Source organism: Rhamphochromis longiceps, linkage group LG11, assembly GCF_057381845.1.
Source record: "Rhamphochromis longiceps isolate RC_006_pf linkage group LG11, R_longiceps_female_GT1.1, whole genome shotgun sequence".
Classification (NCBI taxonomy): domain Eukaryota; kingdom Metazoa; phylum Chordata; class Actinopteri; order Cichliformes; family Cichlidae; genus Rhamphochromis; species Rhamphochromis longiceps.
This window is the reverse complement of record NC_140567.1, coordinates 35,155,053-35,171,966: the sequence shown is the minus strand read 5'-3', so window position 1 is coordinate 35,171,966 and position 16,914 is coordinate 35,155,053. Positions and strand designations below refer to the sequence as shown.

General features: G+C 44.2%; 1 protein-coding gene across 3 annotated transcripts in view; it reads right to left on the bottom strand.

Moving 5' to 3' along the window:
- The window catches only part of satb1b (SATB homeobox 1b), a 56,463-nt gene that overhangs the window by 20,963 nt on the left and 18,586 nt on the right, over window positions 1–16,914 (bottom strand). For 2 of the 3 annotated variants that reach the window (XM_085423804.1, XM_085423803.1), the window contains exons 5-9: window positions 13,349–13,472; window positions 7,841–7,952; window positions 6,667–6,744; window positions 3,289–3,788; window positions 864–1,076 (exon numbers count right to left, since the gene is read on the bottom strand). In XM_085423804.1, coding sequence (XP_085279930.1) covers window positions 864–1,076; window positions 3,289–3,788; window positions 6,667–6,744; window positions 7,841–7,952; window positions 13,349–13,472 — 1,027 coding nt within the window. The remainder of the gene's footprint in view (window positions 1–863; window positions 1,077–3,288; window positions 3,789–6,666; window positions 6,745–7,840; window positions 7,953–13,348; window positions 13,473–16,914) is intronic. The other variant, XM_085423805.1, reaches the window with a different exon arrangement.

The window sequence follows — 16,914 nt, the reverse complement described above, 5'->3', positions numbered from 1 at the left end:
TTCTGAAGAAGAAAGAAAAAGGAAATAGCGTTTTGTTTGACCTTGTGTGGTTTGCAGCACCTCTAAAAAAGCGCCCGCGTCACGAGGTTTGATTCACACGTCTGTCTGTCTGTCTGTGATCCCAACACAAAGACGGACGGACAGACATTCTCAGCTCAATCCAACCTGCTCTCACGCATGCATACCTTTACCCGTTGCTCACTGCGTGTAAACACATTCATGAAATACCAACAACATCTCGGCAGAGCTGGCTCAACAGTTCAAAGGAACAGATCCCTTCAGATATGTCGTTTTATGGGGTAGAAATGTAGATTTATCAGCCCTGAGTGTTGCGTGCACACTGAAAACTATAACCGTGTAGAAAGTAGATTTTCTTTGCTTTTTGTCAGCCACAGGACTTTAAAGAACTGTCACTTCATTTCAGATTACTCTGACTCGGAGCAGAAAGGGTTTTCTTTGAGTTGGCCACACAACAGAATAGTTGTGGAGTTTAATAAGCAGGGTAATGGCAATAAACATCTGGGTTCGGTTGGCAATACTACATGATCAATACTACATGATTTTTGGGTCCCAAAGTTGACAAAGTATTTACTACAACTGCTGATGCTTTGTGTTTTATCCATCACACTTCTGCTACCAGTGGAGCACAGCCTCATCTCACATCATATGTCAAGTTCACCGTCCTAATTTGGTGGCGTATTTAAGCTCCATAACTTTGCATGTGTGTCTGCTGGTTGAACCCATCCACCACCCCAGCATCCACTATAAGCAGCAGGGGCCTGTTCTACTTAAGCAAGTTTTTTTTAGGTTATTACAACATGCTGTATAACCACAGAAGAGCATCCACAGAAACAATAATTTACCTGTACAGGTCGGCTGGATGGGGTGCTGATGAGCGGAGCGGAGCCCATTGCAGAGGCGGCCGTGAGGCTGCGCTCCCGCTCATCCTGATAGATGCGGTCACGTTCGGCCTCCGGCAGCTGCAGGAAGTTCTGCATGGCGCGCAGGTTGACCAGTAGCGACTGGGACGCCGTCTTGGGATCTTCCTCCTTACGCAGGATCTCAGACAGTAAGCCCTACATGATGAAACCACATTTAGTATATATATTTAAAAAAAGAAAAAAAGAAAAAGAAACGAGAAGGTGCCAAAAGAGCAGTGGACGGAGAGCAGCATCAAAGAAAAGTGAAAGAGGAAGAGAGAGTAAGAGGCTCCCAGAGCGGGAAATAGATGTGAAGCAGGGGTCACGGTGGTAACCAATAAGGAGAATAATCACATTAGAGGGTTCTTAAGTAAGACAGTAAAGTGTAAATGGAGACTCTAATGACAATGGAGCTGTGACGCTCTCACACACGCTTTCTTTTCTGAGTCAACTGATTATATGAGAGTCTCCACCTCTCACAGACTTGCAGGAGCTTTGTCTACAGAGAGCAGTCCATTATTAATGTTATAAAATCATCCCATCATATCCTCATGACTCTCTGCAGGGCTTTTGTCTGGAAGTACAACAATACTGTTCTGTCAGTCTAAAGCACTTCATCCATGATCATTTGTGGAGATGACGGGAAAAAAACCCACTTTACTGAAACTTGTGTGTGGCCTCTGAACCCATCGCACATGGGTGGTATTTAGCACATCTTGGACATATTCTTTGAGTCGTGTACTGCTTTGGATAAGAGCGGAGCTACTCGCCTGAAACATCTTGTCTTGTTCAGCGGGCAATCAGTGTATCCTCTGTTTACTTTTCAATAGCGCTCAATTCCATCATTATGAGACGGCGATGACTCCATTATCAGAGACGTGTGATTGGGCCTTTTCATCAGCTCTTGGCCACACACTGTGCAAACCATCGCTCCGCTTCTCTCACCATCAATACGTGTGATTTGGTAATAAAACAAAGTGATGGTAAAAACAGATTTGTGCCTTTATTTATTTATTTTTAAAGCATTCGAGTCCTCTCAGGCTAATGATCAGAACTGCAATATGCGATTGGCGGTGTTTCTTCGGTGACTATTAAAATATATGCAGCCATATATGTCATGTTTAAAATATGCAGGTCTGTGGTATGCAGACATGTGTGAACAAACCACACATTTTTATTGGTGTGACTGTGTACTTGATGGATACACATTGTCAGAGGACAGATTAGCAGTATATCCTTTTTATGCTTGAACTCTGTGTGTGTCTGTTTGCATTCTTCAGTGTGAACATGCTTATCAGTTTTCACCATCAACCATTTCTATCTGTCTCTTTGGGTTGAGTAGTGTCCACCCCATTAAAAAAAAGCAACCTCTGCTCCTTTGATCCACCTCCTGCACTGACAGAGGCCCCTTCACCCTGCTAACCAACACCTCCCTCCCCTGTCCTTTTATTAATGCAGACTTTGTGAAGAAACACAAACCTAATAAATAATCCTCCGAAGGCACGTTGGACTAATTCCTAACATCAGCCACCGATAAGGCTCTATTTGTGTGGGAGCCTGCCATGCTGCACAAAACCACCACTGTCTGAGTAAGTAACACAAACACTCACATAATTTTTGTTGCTGTACGTTCTAACTCCAATAGATCCTTATCGCTCTTTTTCCCCCCTTTTCTTTTTCACATATAGAAGTTCAAAGAAAATGGAGAGGTAATGAGGTTTGTTGTCAACCCCCCAACACAGATAGTACGTCTTAAGGCTTTAACGCTGCCATCTGTGTGTCTGTTGATATGTCTGTTAGGCCTCTGACTCTGCAGTGAAACCACATATTTTTGGCAGAGAGAGAACGGATGCCATGACCGAACCTGGGTCTTTCACATGGCAGCCTGCCAGCTGTCTTCAAGTGAAGCAGAGGTGCTAGACTACTGGAGTGTGTGAGAATTATGAATAAGCAGTGGATTCATACAGAAGCCTTTCCTAACATTTCATAGCGAGAGAGATCTCGTGAAATTGTAGAAATGATAATGTGATACGCTTCCTTTTCAAACAGGATGTTGTTGTAAGATATACACTTGATGTGTTACTACGGGAGATAAAAGCTGATGTTTTTGGTTTGATTTTGGTTGGGAGTATTTGGCTGAATTTCACCGGTGCCACTTGATTTTACAACTAAAGAACTTTAAGGGGATGTAAAGGTACCTTTTCCATATTTTAAATACTTTATTAACATCTGAATATACACAGTATTGATAAAAAATGAATGAAGACTGTATGATGTAGGCAGATGCAGTATGTTTTTTATAATTTTCTTCCAGTTTAAATATAACCCACTGATTGAGGTCAGTTCTGTTACAATTCGATCTCCTCACCTGTGTTCTGTTGAAGGCCACACGGGCAAAGACAGCCTGTGAGATGCCGGCCCGTTTTAGCTCGTCCCTCACCCACTGGTAAATCTCAGAGGAAACCTCTGTGTTCGATGCCACCTGTGGCTCCAGAGGCTTGGTGTGGGAGCTGCGGTTGACAGGTGGGTGGTTGAGGTACTGCTGTGACAGGGATTGCTGCGCCAGCAGCCGGTTCACTGCATACTGCTGGTTGAGGATCTGTGCCATCACAAGCTGCTGGTTGACCAGCTGGGGACTGATGGGTGTGGACACCAAGCCCGGGTGATGCAGACCGGGGAGCTGGGGCTGTCGGCCTCCCGTTTGACCACCGTGCGGCGGCGGAGCATGAGGCAGCGGCGGCACCGGCGACGAAGGAGTCTGCTCCGCTGTGCTGCCGGGGATCGGCTGCTGCTGCTGGGAAAAACTCAGGTGGTTGTGGTTGTGGTTAGAGCCAGGTGGGGAGAGGTCGGACAAGCCGTCCATTTCCGCTGGAGAAAGACAAAGAAAAATAGACACGAACAAATGATTGGCTTAAATTCCACAAAGAAAACAGAGGAGGAAAAAACAGGCGCGGAGAATGACGTAAAAAGAAAAACTAGCAGATAGCCATCTAACAATCATGAACATCAGTTTAATGGCACCATAGTCATACTCTCTAATCAGAAGAAATGAAACAGACCCGGCCTGCATCAGATCAAATGTTTGCCTCGAGTCAATCTAAGCCTGTCAGCTTACATTCCTGTTTACATTATATGAGAAGGGAATTCATTTGTGAAGCTCGCACATATCTAAGAAACCAACGAAAAGCAACGGGAGGTTAGAATCTTCCCCCTAACCAGAACTCTCCACTGGTCTCTTCCTCCCTGCCAATGACCGGGTAAAAAAAAGAGAAAAACGAAAAAGATGGAAACGCAGATAAAAGAGCCTCATTGTGTTTGACCTGTGTCTTCCACTAACCATGCCTTCGAAATTAAGTACAGAATGTCTGTGGCCTCATCATGTGAAAAAAAAAATTCTTGTGTGTGTGTGTAGGTACAGAAATGATATGTGCGTGTTTGTGTGTATGTGCATGCACAGAGGCAGAAGCAATACAGCTAAATCTGATTCTCTCTTTGCATCCTTAATTCTAAAATAAGGAACACAAGCTAGCCAATATGACATATTTAGGGGAGGATGGTTTAAATATAAAATGTTTGGAACAGCGAAGAGAGAAAGGAGGGGTACATTGGAGGACAGAACGAGTAACCGGAGGAACTGCCCTGTTTGAAATACTGAAACGGTTTTGACTCGAACTGTCTGTGAGAAAAAAAAAATTCTATGTGCCGTCATTTAATGGCATTTTGGAGATTTTTGCAGCATCTCTTGCTTTGGGAATCTTTAAGTCCATAATGGCTGCTGGGGAATATTTTAAGACAGGTTTAAATTATGTGCTTAGAGGATGAAAACAATGATTTAACATTTAAAGTGCTACCCACAACGAAGTGAATGAGCATTTGGAGCAGCTGAATGTTTTCAGGTTACCGCCTCTCTTTAAGGAATTCACATATGCTGAGGCTCTTTGCATGTACTATGCCGAGTGAGTGAGGGGGCAGTATTTAAGAATTCATACGGATGGCAACATTAACACCTCAGAAGTGTGCTGCGGCCTCCACATCCCACAGAAAAGCATCGTATGAGAATGTGAAAAGCATAAATTGCTGTTAAGGGAAGGGGTGGTTTTGGGGGGGGGGTCTTCAACAAGCTGAATTTTTCAGCAGATGAAAGATTAAGTGCATGGATGTTTTCCAAAAATACCCACAATAATCGTGTGTTTGAGCTGCCTGTTTCTTAACTGTCAGCAAGCACAAAACACCCGGCCAAGACGGGTCTATTGAGTGTTTGTCGAAAACAAATGATGTGGAGGGGGGGGGGCAACAAAAAATAAAAATCTTGGTAATAATCACATCTCTTTCCATAATCCCTGGCATTCCCTGGCTCTGATGGTATGGTGTGCCTTTTCACTCATATGTGAATGTGTGTATGTGCGTAGTGCGCATATGCTCGCTCACACAGACTGCTGGGGGGCATACTCGCAACACACAAACACACAGGCACATGGAGGCATTTCCATGCAAATTGAAAAGAGAAGGGGTGACAGAAGAGCATGGCAGGCCCTGGGAGAAAAAGGCTGCCACAGAAGCGGGAGTCCTCGTGTGGAATCCTGCCACAAAAGAGCCCCGGATTAAACACACAATGGGAATGGGATGTGGGCTGAGGGAGGGAGGGAGTGTGTGTTTGTGACTGGGAGTGAGAGAGAGAGCGAGAGAATGAGGGAACGAGAAAGAGAGAGAGACACTGACCCAACTCCTGCTCCTGTTTCCTTCCCTGCGCTCACTCGCTGGCACCCACTTCAGCTGACAGAGAGTACCTGTGACCAGGTACTTGTTCCCCTTGACTTCAGGCTAAAGCTACTCACTGAACATGATGTGCTGAAGTGAATTTAGAGTCACATAAGACACTGCTTTCAAAACACAAAGGGTTGCTGTGCCCCCCGCCCCTCTCTCTCTCGCAGCCTTCATGCTTGGCAGTTCACCAGTGTTTTTTCTCTTGCTGCCATTTGTGGCCACATACAACAGCCCATCATAAATACTGAGGTTGGACTGGGGCAGGAGGTTTTGCCACGGGCATGTGGTGGGCACCTGAGGCTCATGTGCCAAAGTTTTTGCTTCTGAGGTTTGGCTAACATGGCGTGCGTGCGTGTGAGTTTATCTGAGTGTGTACGAGTACATCCTGAGATGCTATCGCTGCTTCTCTGTGTGCGTACACATCTGTGGTTAGGTTCTTATCAGGATTCGAAGTCCTCAGAGAGTATCATGCAAAGAAAAAACACAACTGTGTAGTAATTATTGCTTTTTTTAAAAAGACAAGCATAAATCATTTAGATTGATTCTCAAATTGTAAAGGAACTCTAAGTTTAGTTGTGACTGAGATGGAGATTTCCACGTGTAGCCTGTGGGTTAAAGTTAACAGAGCGATTTTTTTTTGTTTTAATTGTGACTTTAAAATGACTGTTGTTGGTTTTTGGATCAAGATTATAATTGTGATTCAGTTTTTGGAAAGTCTGGTTGTTAACGGCAGTTAAGGTCACAGTCTGAGTATAAAGGAAAGTTTCTCAAAAAGTGACTGTGTGTTTATCTTTGTGTATTAATCTGTATAATCTCATTACAAGAAACAGGTACAAACAAGGAGAAAGGCTGTAAGGATCAGGTTTGACATCACCGTAAGTAATGCTATACTGAGTTTCCGCACAATTAATTAATGCCAAAGCAAAGTCCTCTACAGTGTGTGTGTGTGAGTATTTGTGTGTGTGCCCACGTTGCAACATACCTAGTGCATTGGCACGTGGGCTCTCACGGAGGACACACGTCCCCAGGTACCCCTCCAGCTGGGAGGGTTGACGCATGCCTGAATAGTCAAATAGCGAGGCACACACACACACACACACACACACACACACACACACACACACACACACACACACACACACACACACACACACATTGCAGAGTTGTGAGGAAAGAAAGACAGGGTTAAGGCTTTTTACAATTTGTCTCTCCCACTCCAGCTAAGCAGAAATATGACATTTAAAACATCAGCATTTAAAACTGAGGCCGGACTGGCAGCTGCAGCGCTTCCACTTTTAAGGAACATAAAACCAAAAAGAAAACAACTGTGACAGAAAATGTGTAGGTGTATGCAAGAGAGTACTAAAGTACAGCAGGTCTCGAGTAAATAAAGTTCCCAGTGTATGTTGCTACTTTAACTGATGGAGGGGGGAAAAAAAACATCAGATAAGATATGATCACAACACACTATTTGCATGGAAGGCTGTGAAAACATTTTGATATAATATCTGTGTCTATCATCACTGCGAGCAGCAGCAGCAGCACACTGGTAAAGAAAAAAGATAATGTTCAACAGATTGGTAAAGCTAATATCTCAGCATTAAACCAGCTCACAACAGAGCGCTGTTCTGCTGAATCAAAAGACATAAAAATATATCGGCGTGCTATCTGCAGCTTGGGTGCTACTGCTATTATATAACCTCATTTCCTGGCAGGTCAAAGGGGATTTTTCTGCGATTATATAAAGCACGTGTTGGTAGAAGTTTGATAAGAAAATCTAATTGAATTTTAGACTAGGCCGGCTGAAGTCATACTTGCCTTTTGTTCACTCACACACACACACAAACAAAACACAAAACATCTTGGGTCACTTTGGCTCTTGCATTAGTGTTAGTTAAAGCAATAATGGATGAAGCAAAGTTAACACTGTGTGTAACTGTAACACTGCCTGCAGTGAGCTTAAATTATTAGACAACAAAATAAAAATGTATTTCTGCTTCATGCAACAGCAGGAAGACAAAGAGACGGTTGGTTAGGGAACATATTGCAATGGTGACTGGTGTGTGTGTGTGTGTGTGTGTGTGTGAGAGAGAGAATGTGTGTGCAAAGAGACAAAAGTGTGAGCGCCATACTTTGCGCCCCTCCGTTTTGCTTACCCATCATATCTTTTGTCTTCTTGAAATGTTTATACCAGCGCCCAAATTCCTGACACTTCGCCGCCGACACATTTGCATAGTAAGTGCTGTTCACAATGGAGGAAATCATACTCTGAAAGAGAGAGATTGATTGAGGGAGAGGGAGAGAAAACGAGAGAGAGACTTTAGATTCTCATTGTGGAAAATGCAGACATAATAGTAAAGCTTGTGAAACATGCAGTAACACTGTAGCTTGTCAAAACAAATAAAATATAGGGATCGAGTAAAACCCAGTACCAGGGGAAAAAAGCTAACTGAAAAGTATCAGACATGCAGAAATCTGAGATTGTTTTCTTCTACAGGTAAAACAAATTAAACCAAAGAAGGGGATTTATCTCTTATTAATTAATCAATTACTTTTATTTTTTTTTATCAAATGCCGATGAGTTTGTCTGAACTTTTTGGGTCACTTATAAGGTCACCTGAGCTCTACATCTGCTCACTCCATGAGCATGCAGTGGGAAAGATATTTACCTTTGAAAGGAAAAGAAGATAGCTGCTTATTGAATATCAGCACCTGGGGAGCTCGGCGATGTAAACAGATAAACCTCTTTTATTTTGCGGCTCTTTATTTATACAATCTGTTAAAGACAACGACTTCGAGCAGATTGGGGGCCGCACCGAGCATGTCGTTCTCCGATGCGTACGTGCTCCCATCTCCCCCCTATACAGTCGCCTCTTTGCCCTCTCAACATTTACTTCAACCGCTCTCCTTCGCCTGGGAAAAACAAAGAGCTGTTTTTTTTCCTCTTTCCCATCCAGTTTCATTAAAATGAATGTTTTAACACCTTGCCGGCCTCCGGGTGAATAGCGAGGTTGGCACAGGAGAAATTGTTTTTGATTGTTATAAATATTCAAAAGAACCAAACCATCTGTTTTCAAATTATAGGTATGCCATCTTTATCATTTTCTATAATATATGCGCTTGGAGGATGGTGGGGGGAACCTTCTGGCAGAGTAGCATGGCAGTGTGAGCAGAAATGAACAGCCACAGGATGATTCTGGTTCTCTGGCTCCAGCTTTTCACCACAAAAGGAGGTTAAAGGGTGACAGCTGTGCCATCAAAAAGGTCGATCAAACTCTGAACTCCTGACCTCCGGATTAAAGCCGTACGCCGCACCTTATACAGCAGCGCTGCAGCTAAGTGTGACGCACCGAAAACTTTAGACATGGCAGGAACGAGCCACCCAAAAGAAACAAGACAGACACAGGTTCCTTTTGTTAAAAAAAAAAAAGCAGCAGGTAAGGCACAATTTTAACCAGCTTCCTCCTAAAAGATTTACATGAGGAATATTTTCCATTCCTCTGTTTGAGACAGAGAATACCACACAGGAGACGTTATAAAAGCTAGAGCTCTGTGCTAGCCAAGTCTTGGTTCAGTAATATTAAAACCCAGCCGAGGTTGGAAAAGAAGCAATTACATGTTTAGGAAGACATCGAATTTTGTGTCATGGAAATGACAAAAGACACCAACTATCACACACACAATTACTACTATACCTGCTTGTACCAGGTGGAGTCAAGTTCAACATTCAGCTGCTTATTATTATTAATATTTCTTTCTTTCTTTTTCTTTAAAGGCAAATTCAGGCAGCTGAGGCGAGTCACATTCGTGCAGCTGGGTGAGAACTTGTGCCAACCATGCTGCGGTGCATGATGAAAAACAGGAGGGTGAAAAGGTCTGCATTTGGACTTGTACGCTACAACAAAGCAGTCTTTTATCAATATATTGAAAAGCCTTCATTCAACGGAAGCGCTGACGGAGTTCAGGTTCGGTTTAATGGGTCACACTTTTATGCATGAACTGACTCATTTTTATACAATACTGGTATTAGGAAATAGTAGCTGCAAGTTCAAAATTCTCTGGTCCTACATTGACAGTCTCTCTCCAACTCCACGTCCCCACCCAAAGATCCATCTGCAAACCACGTATTTAAAACGTAAGAAGAATTCGCCTTTAAGTCAGGGGGATAATGAACTCCTCTCCTCCAGCCTGGCATCTTTTATTTACAGTATATCTGGGCTTAGGCGGCTCCAGGCAACAAACAGGAGGCCTGCAAAAGACGGTGTGCTTTTTTCTCCCTCACTTCCCGTCTTTCTCCCCTATCTCTCTCGCTCCCTCTTTCTCCGCCATCTTTGACACAGATGTTCTAATAAACGCTCCTCATTAATCAGCCCTCTCCCTCAATACATCACTCTACCTCTCACAGGGGGCCCTGTGTGTATGTGAGAACGAAACAACACACACACACCTATTCTCTCCCTCTCCCCACCGCTCTGTCACACACACATGCATACGCACTAAGTGAAATCAAGCAGATAACCAGAGCCTCTGCTGCCACTGCGGTGCCAGCGGGAGGGCTGTGCTAGGGCTTGTCAACAGGTAGCATGACTGCATTTGTGTGTGTGTGAGAGTTTGCGGGTGTGTCTCTGTGCATGAGCACGTGTGTGGACCCTTTAAGTGATAGCCATCTGCAGCACAGAGAGCTTATCAGCAAGACCAGGAAGTGGCACTGGGCTACTATCGGTCCCCAACATCTATTCCACTCCCCAACATGGGAGACAGGAAGAGCGAGGAAAGAGTGTGTGTGTGTGTGTGTGTGTGTGTGTGTGTGTGTGTGTGTGTGTGTGTGTGTGTGTGTGTGTAAGAAAATAGCAGTGCAGCAGGCAGGTACTGTAGGCACCCAGCTGCTAGTGTTAGAGTGTGGTATATACACACTGGCAAACACACACACACACATACAGAGTACAACCCCTGCAGACAAACACACATGGTGCTGTTACACAAACTCACACAAGCACATACACAATTAAACACCAACACGCATTCCAACTTAGCCTGATGTCTTGAATCAGCTGGGGAAAAAAGCGCATCCCATTTGCAACACTGCGCCTCGTCTCTCGCCAACATCTAACAGAGCTCAATTATGGCACATATCCACCTCAACTGGGATGACCCCTCCCCTTCCTTCATTCTAACACACACACACGCACTGGCAGCCAGGTTATGCCTGTGGCAGCCGAGGTGGTGAAGGCCTGCAAAAGATGGCATTTTGATGACTATTTGCTGCTACACAACGCAGCAGCTGGTGCATCAGGGGCCGCCCAGCGAGAGTGAACAGGGGGTGGGCAAGAAGAGGTAGTGGTGGCAATGGGAAAGAGTGGGGTGAGGTGGTGGCGATGGTGGGGGGCGTGGGGGGGAAATCTCATTTGTTGCCATAGTTTCTGAGAATATGGGCAAGGGGGATGCTAAGCTTGGTAGCAACCTCAGAAAACAAAATCAGCCTGATTGAGGGAGAAGTTGTATTTTGCAGATGCCTCTCCCAGCTATGAACTGTGAATCCTGAAGCGTGCTTCGTATTTCGCACGGGTCAGAAACAGTTCCTGTAGCAGAATGACAACAGGCATTAGTGAACACTGCATTCTCTTGAGTTTCCTCGAGCCATTTGTAGGCCGAACACACAAAGCATGACTCTCCGCTACAAAAGAATGAAACTAAATGTTTGACAAGGCCCCGGACAAAAGAAGCATTTCACAAAATAACGCCCCACCGCCCTCCCCTCGCTGCTCTGCTCCCCCTCCTCCTCTACCCCCCACCCCTGTCTCTCTTCAGAGCCCTGTTCAGAGGTGGGCTAATTCTCTTTCACTCACTCGCTGCGATTCTCTCATCTGTTAACCTCTCTTTTCGGTCTGGGATTACGCAGAAGAATATCAAGGAAACACTAATCCTAAAAAGGTGCCAATCTTCTGCTCCCTCCTGCAACGCCCCTTTCTCCTCCCACTCATTTCTCTCTCCTTTTTTTTTCTGTCAACTCAGAAATCTCAGCGGGTGGGCCAAATGCTTCCTGGCTTCTCACCTTCTCATGAGACTGCACACAGGCGGTGACATCACCGCTCGCAAGGCAGGGAGTCCGTGTATCGAAGCAACGTGCGGATGACCACGGTCGTAAACCAATCGGGTTTAGGAGGAGCAAACTGCCGCTCCATGGGTGTAACTGGCCACATGCAACCCCACAGAGTAACAGATGTCAAACACCATCGTGGCAGCCATGTTTCAGTGAGGCAGATAGAGATACATGCGAGGAGATCATCAGATTATCAAGCAGCAACACGGCAAAGCTGCCAAGTTACACGAAAACTTAAAAACTGGATTATTCTTTTTAAGCTCGCTGCCTTACATTTTGACTGTAGCTGCCATAAATCTACAAAGGACGCTGCCATTTAAATGTTGCCGCTGAAATCCAGACTGGCTTGTAAAATACATAAGATATTCACAAAGAAAAAAAGATCAGATAATTTCAGGTCTGCAGCTCGTCCTCTCTGCAAACCAAAAACAATCTTCAGTTTAATTTGAGACTGGTGTGTATGTCAATATAGCAAAAATGTGTCTGAGCAGGAGTGTGTGTGCTTGTGTGGTAAATCCTCTGAGCTAGCGTGTGCTCTCTTCTGAGCCGTCTTCACATATGGACCGTAAACAGGGTGATTACCAGACCGGGCTGGGCTCCGCCTGAACGCCACCCAGGGACTCTTTACATCATCAGCGCACTGCTCATGCCCGGCTAAACAGACACACACACACGCACGAACACACACCGAGAGCAGCAGCTCACTCGCACGCGTTCGCACACAACGCAAATGAGGGTCTCCAGGTGACCATACGGTGGCCTAGGAGGAGAGCTGGCTTCGTACTGAAGGCACCTACGCACACGCTCCGATGTGAATACACACACGCATGCAAAACGCAAATAGCAATTTCGCATATGCGCTCTGCACATTGATATACAAGCAAATACACACAGGTGCACACATATCTCCTTGTGCTGTAACTCCCTCACACACGCACATTATTGGCCCCTGTGAGAGATATACTGCCATTTCATTCCATTCACTCCAGAGCTGCCTCTGTGATATACTGACTACACCGCCTGTTAATACAATATCTGCACTAGTGCTTTCTATCCAACCTCCCAGCCGACAAAAAAAAAAAAAAAAGAGGAAAAGAAAGACACAGAATATAAAACCTAAACATACCTCCAGCCTGAAATGTTGAGAGTGAATCAAATGAGAAAAGAACAAAAAGCATCCAGATCGTTCTGGGCCCGGGCCAGTGTTTATCTCACAATAACCATACGTTCAACAACACCTCTGCTTTTTGGCTGCTGGTACATACGAGCCTGTGTGTGTGAGTGTGTGTGTGTGTGTGTGTGTGTCGTGGGTGGTAAAAGAAAGAAACAAAAAAAAAATCAAGAGGCAAACAAATAACAATAGCCATTGATTTGGATTTTCTATGCTGATTCTCTTTCCCATGTGATCAAACTCACGGCATTTGATAAGTTAAAGATAAAACACGGAGGTGATGGACACAGTGGTGTTTGTTTAGTTGTGCGGTATGATAGAAGGGTGTAGGGTTGGGCTTTTTGTTTTGTTTTTTGTCTTTTTTTTTGGAATAAGCAGTTTGGTCTTCAGCACCTGTGATAAAGGACATTCTTTAGCCAGAGAGCTCTGATTCATGTCTTTGAGTAACTCCTTGAGGGCGTTTCTTACTGTAGAGTGGCTCCATTGCTCGGGCGGCAGGTCCTCCAGCTTAGGACAACTGTGAAGAGAGAGGAGACACACAGGGATTTGGGGTGGAGGGTGACAGGGAGGATAAGGATGGGGAGAAGAAGAAAGGGATGAGTGTGAGGAAAGGACAGACAGGGATAGAAAGGAGAAGGGGGGAAAGAGTAGAGCATGAAAACAAATTCAGATGGAACGGAGACTGAGACAGGAAGGCAGCAGCTTTGATGGGATCTTCAATGAAATGCTAAAATTCACAATCTTGCAACTGAGTATAGACATTACACATGTGTATTACACATTGAACTATAGAGGTATTTTTGTGCAACTTCAATCCAACATCATAGACCTTAAAAATCTCGCTGCATCTTAAATCACATATTTTCACATTTACATTTGATATTTCAAGTGTAACAGTCAAAAAGCTGGGTGTGAAACACTGTCCACATCTTACTCTTAGAGGTTGCCAGACGGAGGGAAAACCAAACAATCTGCAGCTTTTGGAAAGGGTCAGCAGGTGTCGTGATGTTAATACTGGCTAGCTAAGAGTAGAAGCTTTTTTCCTACTTTTTTCCACACACTGAACGTGTTGGCATTGTTTTGTGTGAAATTTTCATTCGAAGAAATTACTATTCTGTACTAATACAAAACGCAGACAACTGTAGTGAAATGTTGTAAATGACATATCTAGTGAGTATACAATTCTACCCCACTGAAAATGATAAGTGCACAGTATCCAGCGTGTACAACATAAAAGCATAAGAAAAATTTAAGAGTCGAGATAGGTGTTTTCTTCAGTCTACTCCTAAAACTGCCTAATATTTGTAAAAGCTGTGGACATTATCACCTGCAGCGAGTGGATATTTTATTGTAGCATAATTTCAATACTTTTGCTATTCGATTTAGCCTACACATGTCAGAAACCATAACAAAATGTCTTGAAATCGCATGTTAAAATTGTTATGTTCTATTTTCTAAAAACAAGAGAAACGCACCAAATCCTCAGCCACGAGACGCTTGAACCTTTTTCGATTATCATCATTACTCCTGATTAATTTTCTGTCAGTCAACTCGACTGATCATTTCCCCACTAATCAAGTGCTGAGCTGAAAATTCTGGAAGCAAATCACTTTCCCCAAAAACAAAGGTGTCAAACACAGTTTGCAGCATTTCGCCTGACCCCGGTTGAGGAACATATACATGCATACGTGGATAAATTGGCTGGTTTGCATCAAATAGGCAGAGCAGCAAAGACAGAGAGGAAACCAGAGAGAAAGCGAGCTGAACGCACACGGGTCCCTGCTCGTTTTTCCTGCTGCAAGCGCCCCTCCAAGACAGACAGATTTCATTTGGCGCATCAAGCAGATGCATCTGGAGATTGCTCTGTCTCTCTCTCTCTCTCTCTCTGTATCTGCCTGCCTCGATCTCTCTCCCTCTTTCATATTCTCTCTCTCTCTCTTTTTCTCTCTCTCCTGATTGTTCTGATTAGTTAATTACTTTATACAACACATCTGCTGGATTGATGCATGAATTATACATCAGCTGCATGTGGCGACTATTATTTCGTGTTACTTCTACCTTCCTGGCTTGTTGTGCTCGGCGAAACAATTTAAGGTGTTACTGGCGAGATTTCTGCTGCAGTCGGGGCGGGGGGGCTTTAAGAGTTTGGCGGCATGGGTAAGAAAAAGGGGAAAAACAAATACAAACCAATAACAATATTGACAATTGCGTATATACGGCGTAATCAAAATGAAGCTGTATATCAAACAGACTGTCTTTGCTGTTCGCCTGTGCTGCAATCGCGAGCTGCAGAGACACCGACTGAATTCTGGGTTTTGAAAACGTAAAATATATTTACGTGGTGGGTGGAAGCAGAGAATAACTCAACTGGGCTCCCGTGACTTTGTGTGTGTTTCGCATTACACTTACCGCTGAATTACTTCACGTTAAACCTGGCTAGAGATGTGAATAAGAGAGCGATGAGGGCGCATGAGATGCTGTGTGTGTGTGTGCCTGTCCATAAATCTGTCAGCCGGTGTGTTGGAAATGTTATGAGCGAGGAGAACAGAAAAGGGATGCACACCACATCTGCTACTAAGAAAACATACACATGCACACTCTAACACACAAACAATGGATTTTCCAGAACACCTTAAACTGCTCCAGCAGCTAGAAAGCCTCTGGGGAGACGGAAGTGAACAAGAGGAGGGAGAGTGGGAGAGAGAGACAGGCAGAGAGAGAGAGAGAGAGAGAGAGAGGGGGGCAGCGGAGAAAGACAGCTATCCATGCATTCAGGGGCTAGCAAGCCGGAAATAAACACAACCTTCTGTAGTCTGGCTGGTGGACGTGTTCACATCAGTCGCCGTGCCTGTGTGTGTGTGCGTGTGTGTGAGTGCTTCATTGGTGGAGGTGGGTGGTGATGGTGTTGGTGGCGGGGGAAACAGAAGGAGAGGGAAGAGAAAAGGAAGAGGCAGAGCGAGGTAGAAAAAGAGTAGAAACAGCTCTCCAGAGGGTTGCAGAACACTGGGTTAGCGTGCAGCTGGCACAAGCCTCCACACCAGAGCCAGTCGGCTGTTTGTGTGCGCGCGCATGTGTGTGTGTGTCCATGAGTGCATATGAGCCTGTTTGTGTCCATGTCTATAAATGCTTGTATGCTCTTGCCGTGTGTATAAATATGACAAAGCCTCACACCTACAGAGAATAATTTAGCATACAATATGGTGAGCAATGACAGGAGAAAGCTAGCAGTATTCAGTATAGTAAAGGTTTCATCTTCATCATTCACAATGTAGACTCAAAAGAAATATATTTTGCCTAAAATATCCGCTGCAGCCAGGTTTATTTATGGAACTATTTCAGGTGAGTCATTTTTAGCCACGCAGTCACCGACCACATTCGTTTATTTGGTTTTTTTGGAGCTGAAGCAGAGCTTGGTTTAAAAACGGTTATTTACTTATCATATTTCACGTTTCCACTGCAACATGTTAAAAATCACTCAGCGGTTAATTTCATAGAATCACTTCTCAGCTATGGATAAGCTAGATTGTTACCAAGAGTTCGAATTCTCCGGAATCTGTGTTCTGATCAATTAATCAGTGGTTTTTTTTGGTTTATGAATGGGTTTTTCCCACTTCCTGGAAACGGCCAGTCTGAGTAATAATGTTTTTCTCGGTATTAAACACGTAAACTGGCACATGCTATATGTGTTATTGCTAGAAGCAGAGATTGAGAGGTTGAGATTGAGATTACACACTTTCAAGAGAGAGTTCATTAAAAAAAGGTCTAATTTATGTATTTTTAATTTGGCCTGCTGTGGTATTTATCTAACAGATTTTGGTGTGAACTGTCCAGTTTGGGAGATGTCAGCTGATGTCCCGTTTGAATCATGGTCAATTCACACAACAGCAAAGAAGCTAGTAGTAGCAGAGCTTTTAAGGTAAAAACAAAGCTTTTTAAAAGCCTTAATTTAGGACAAAGTC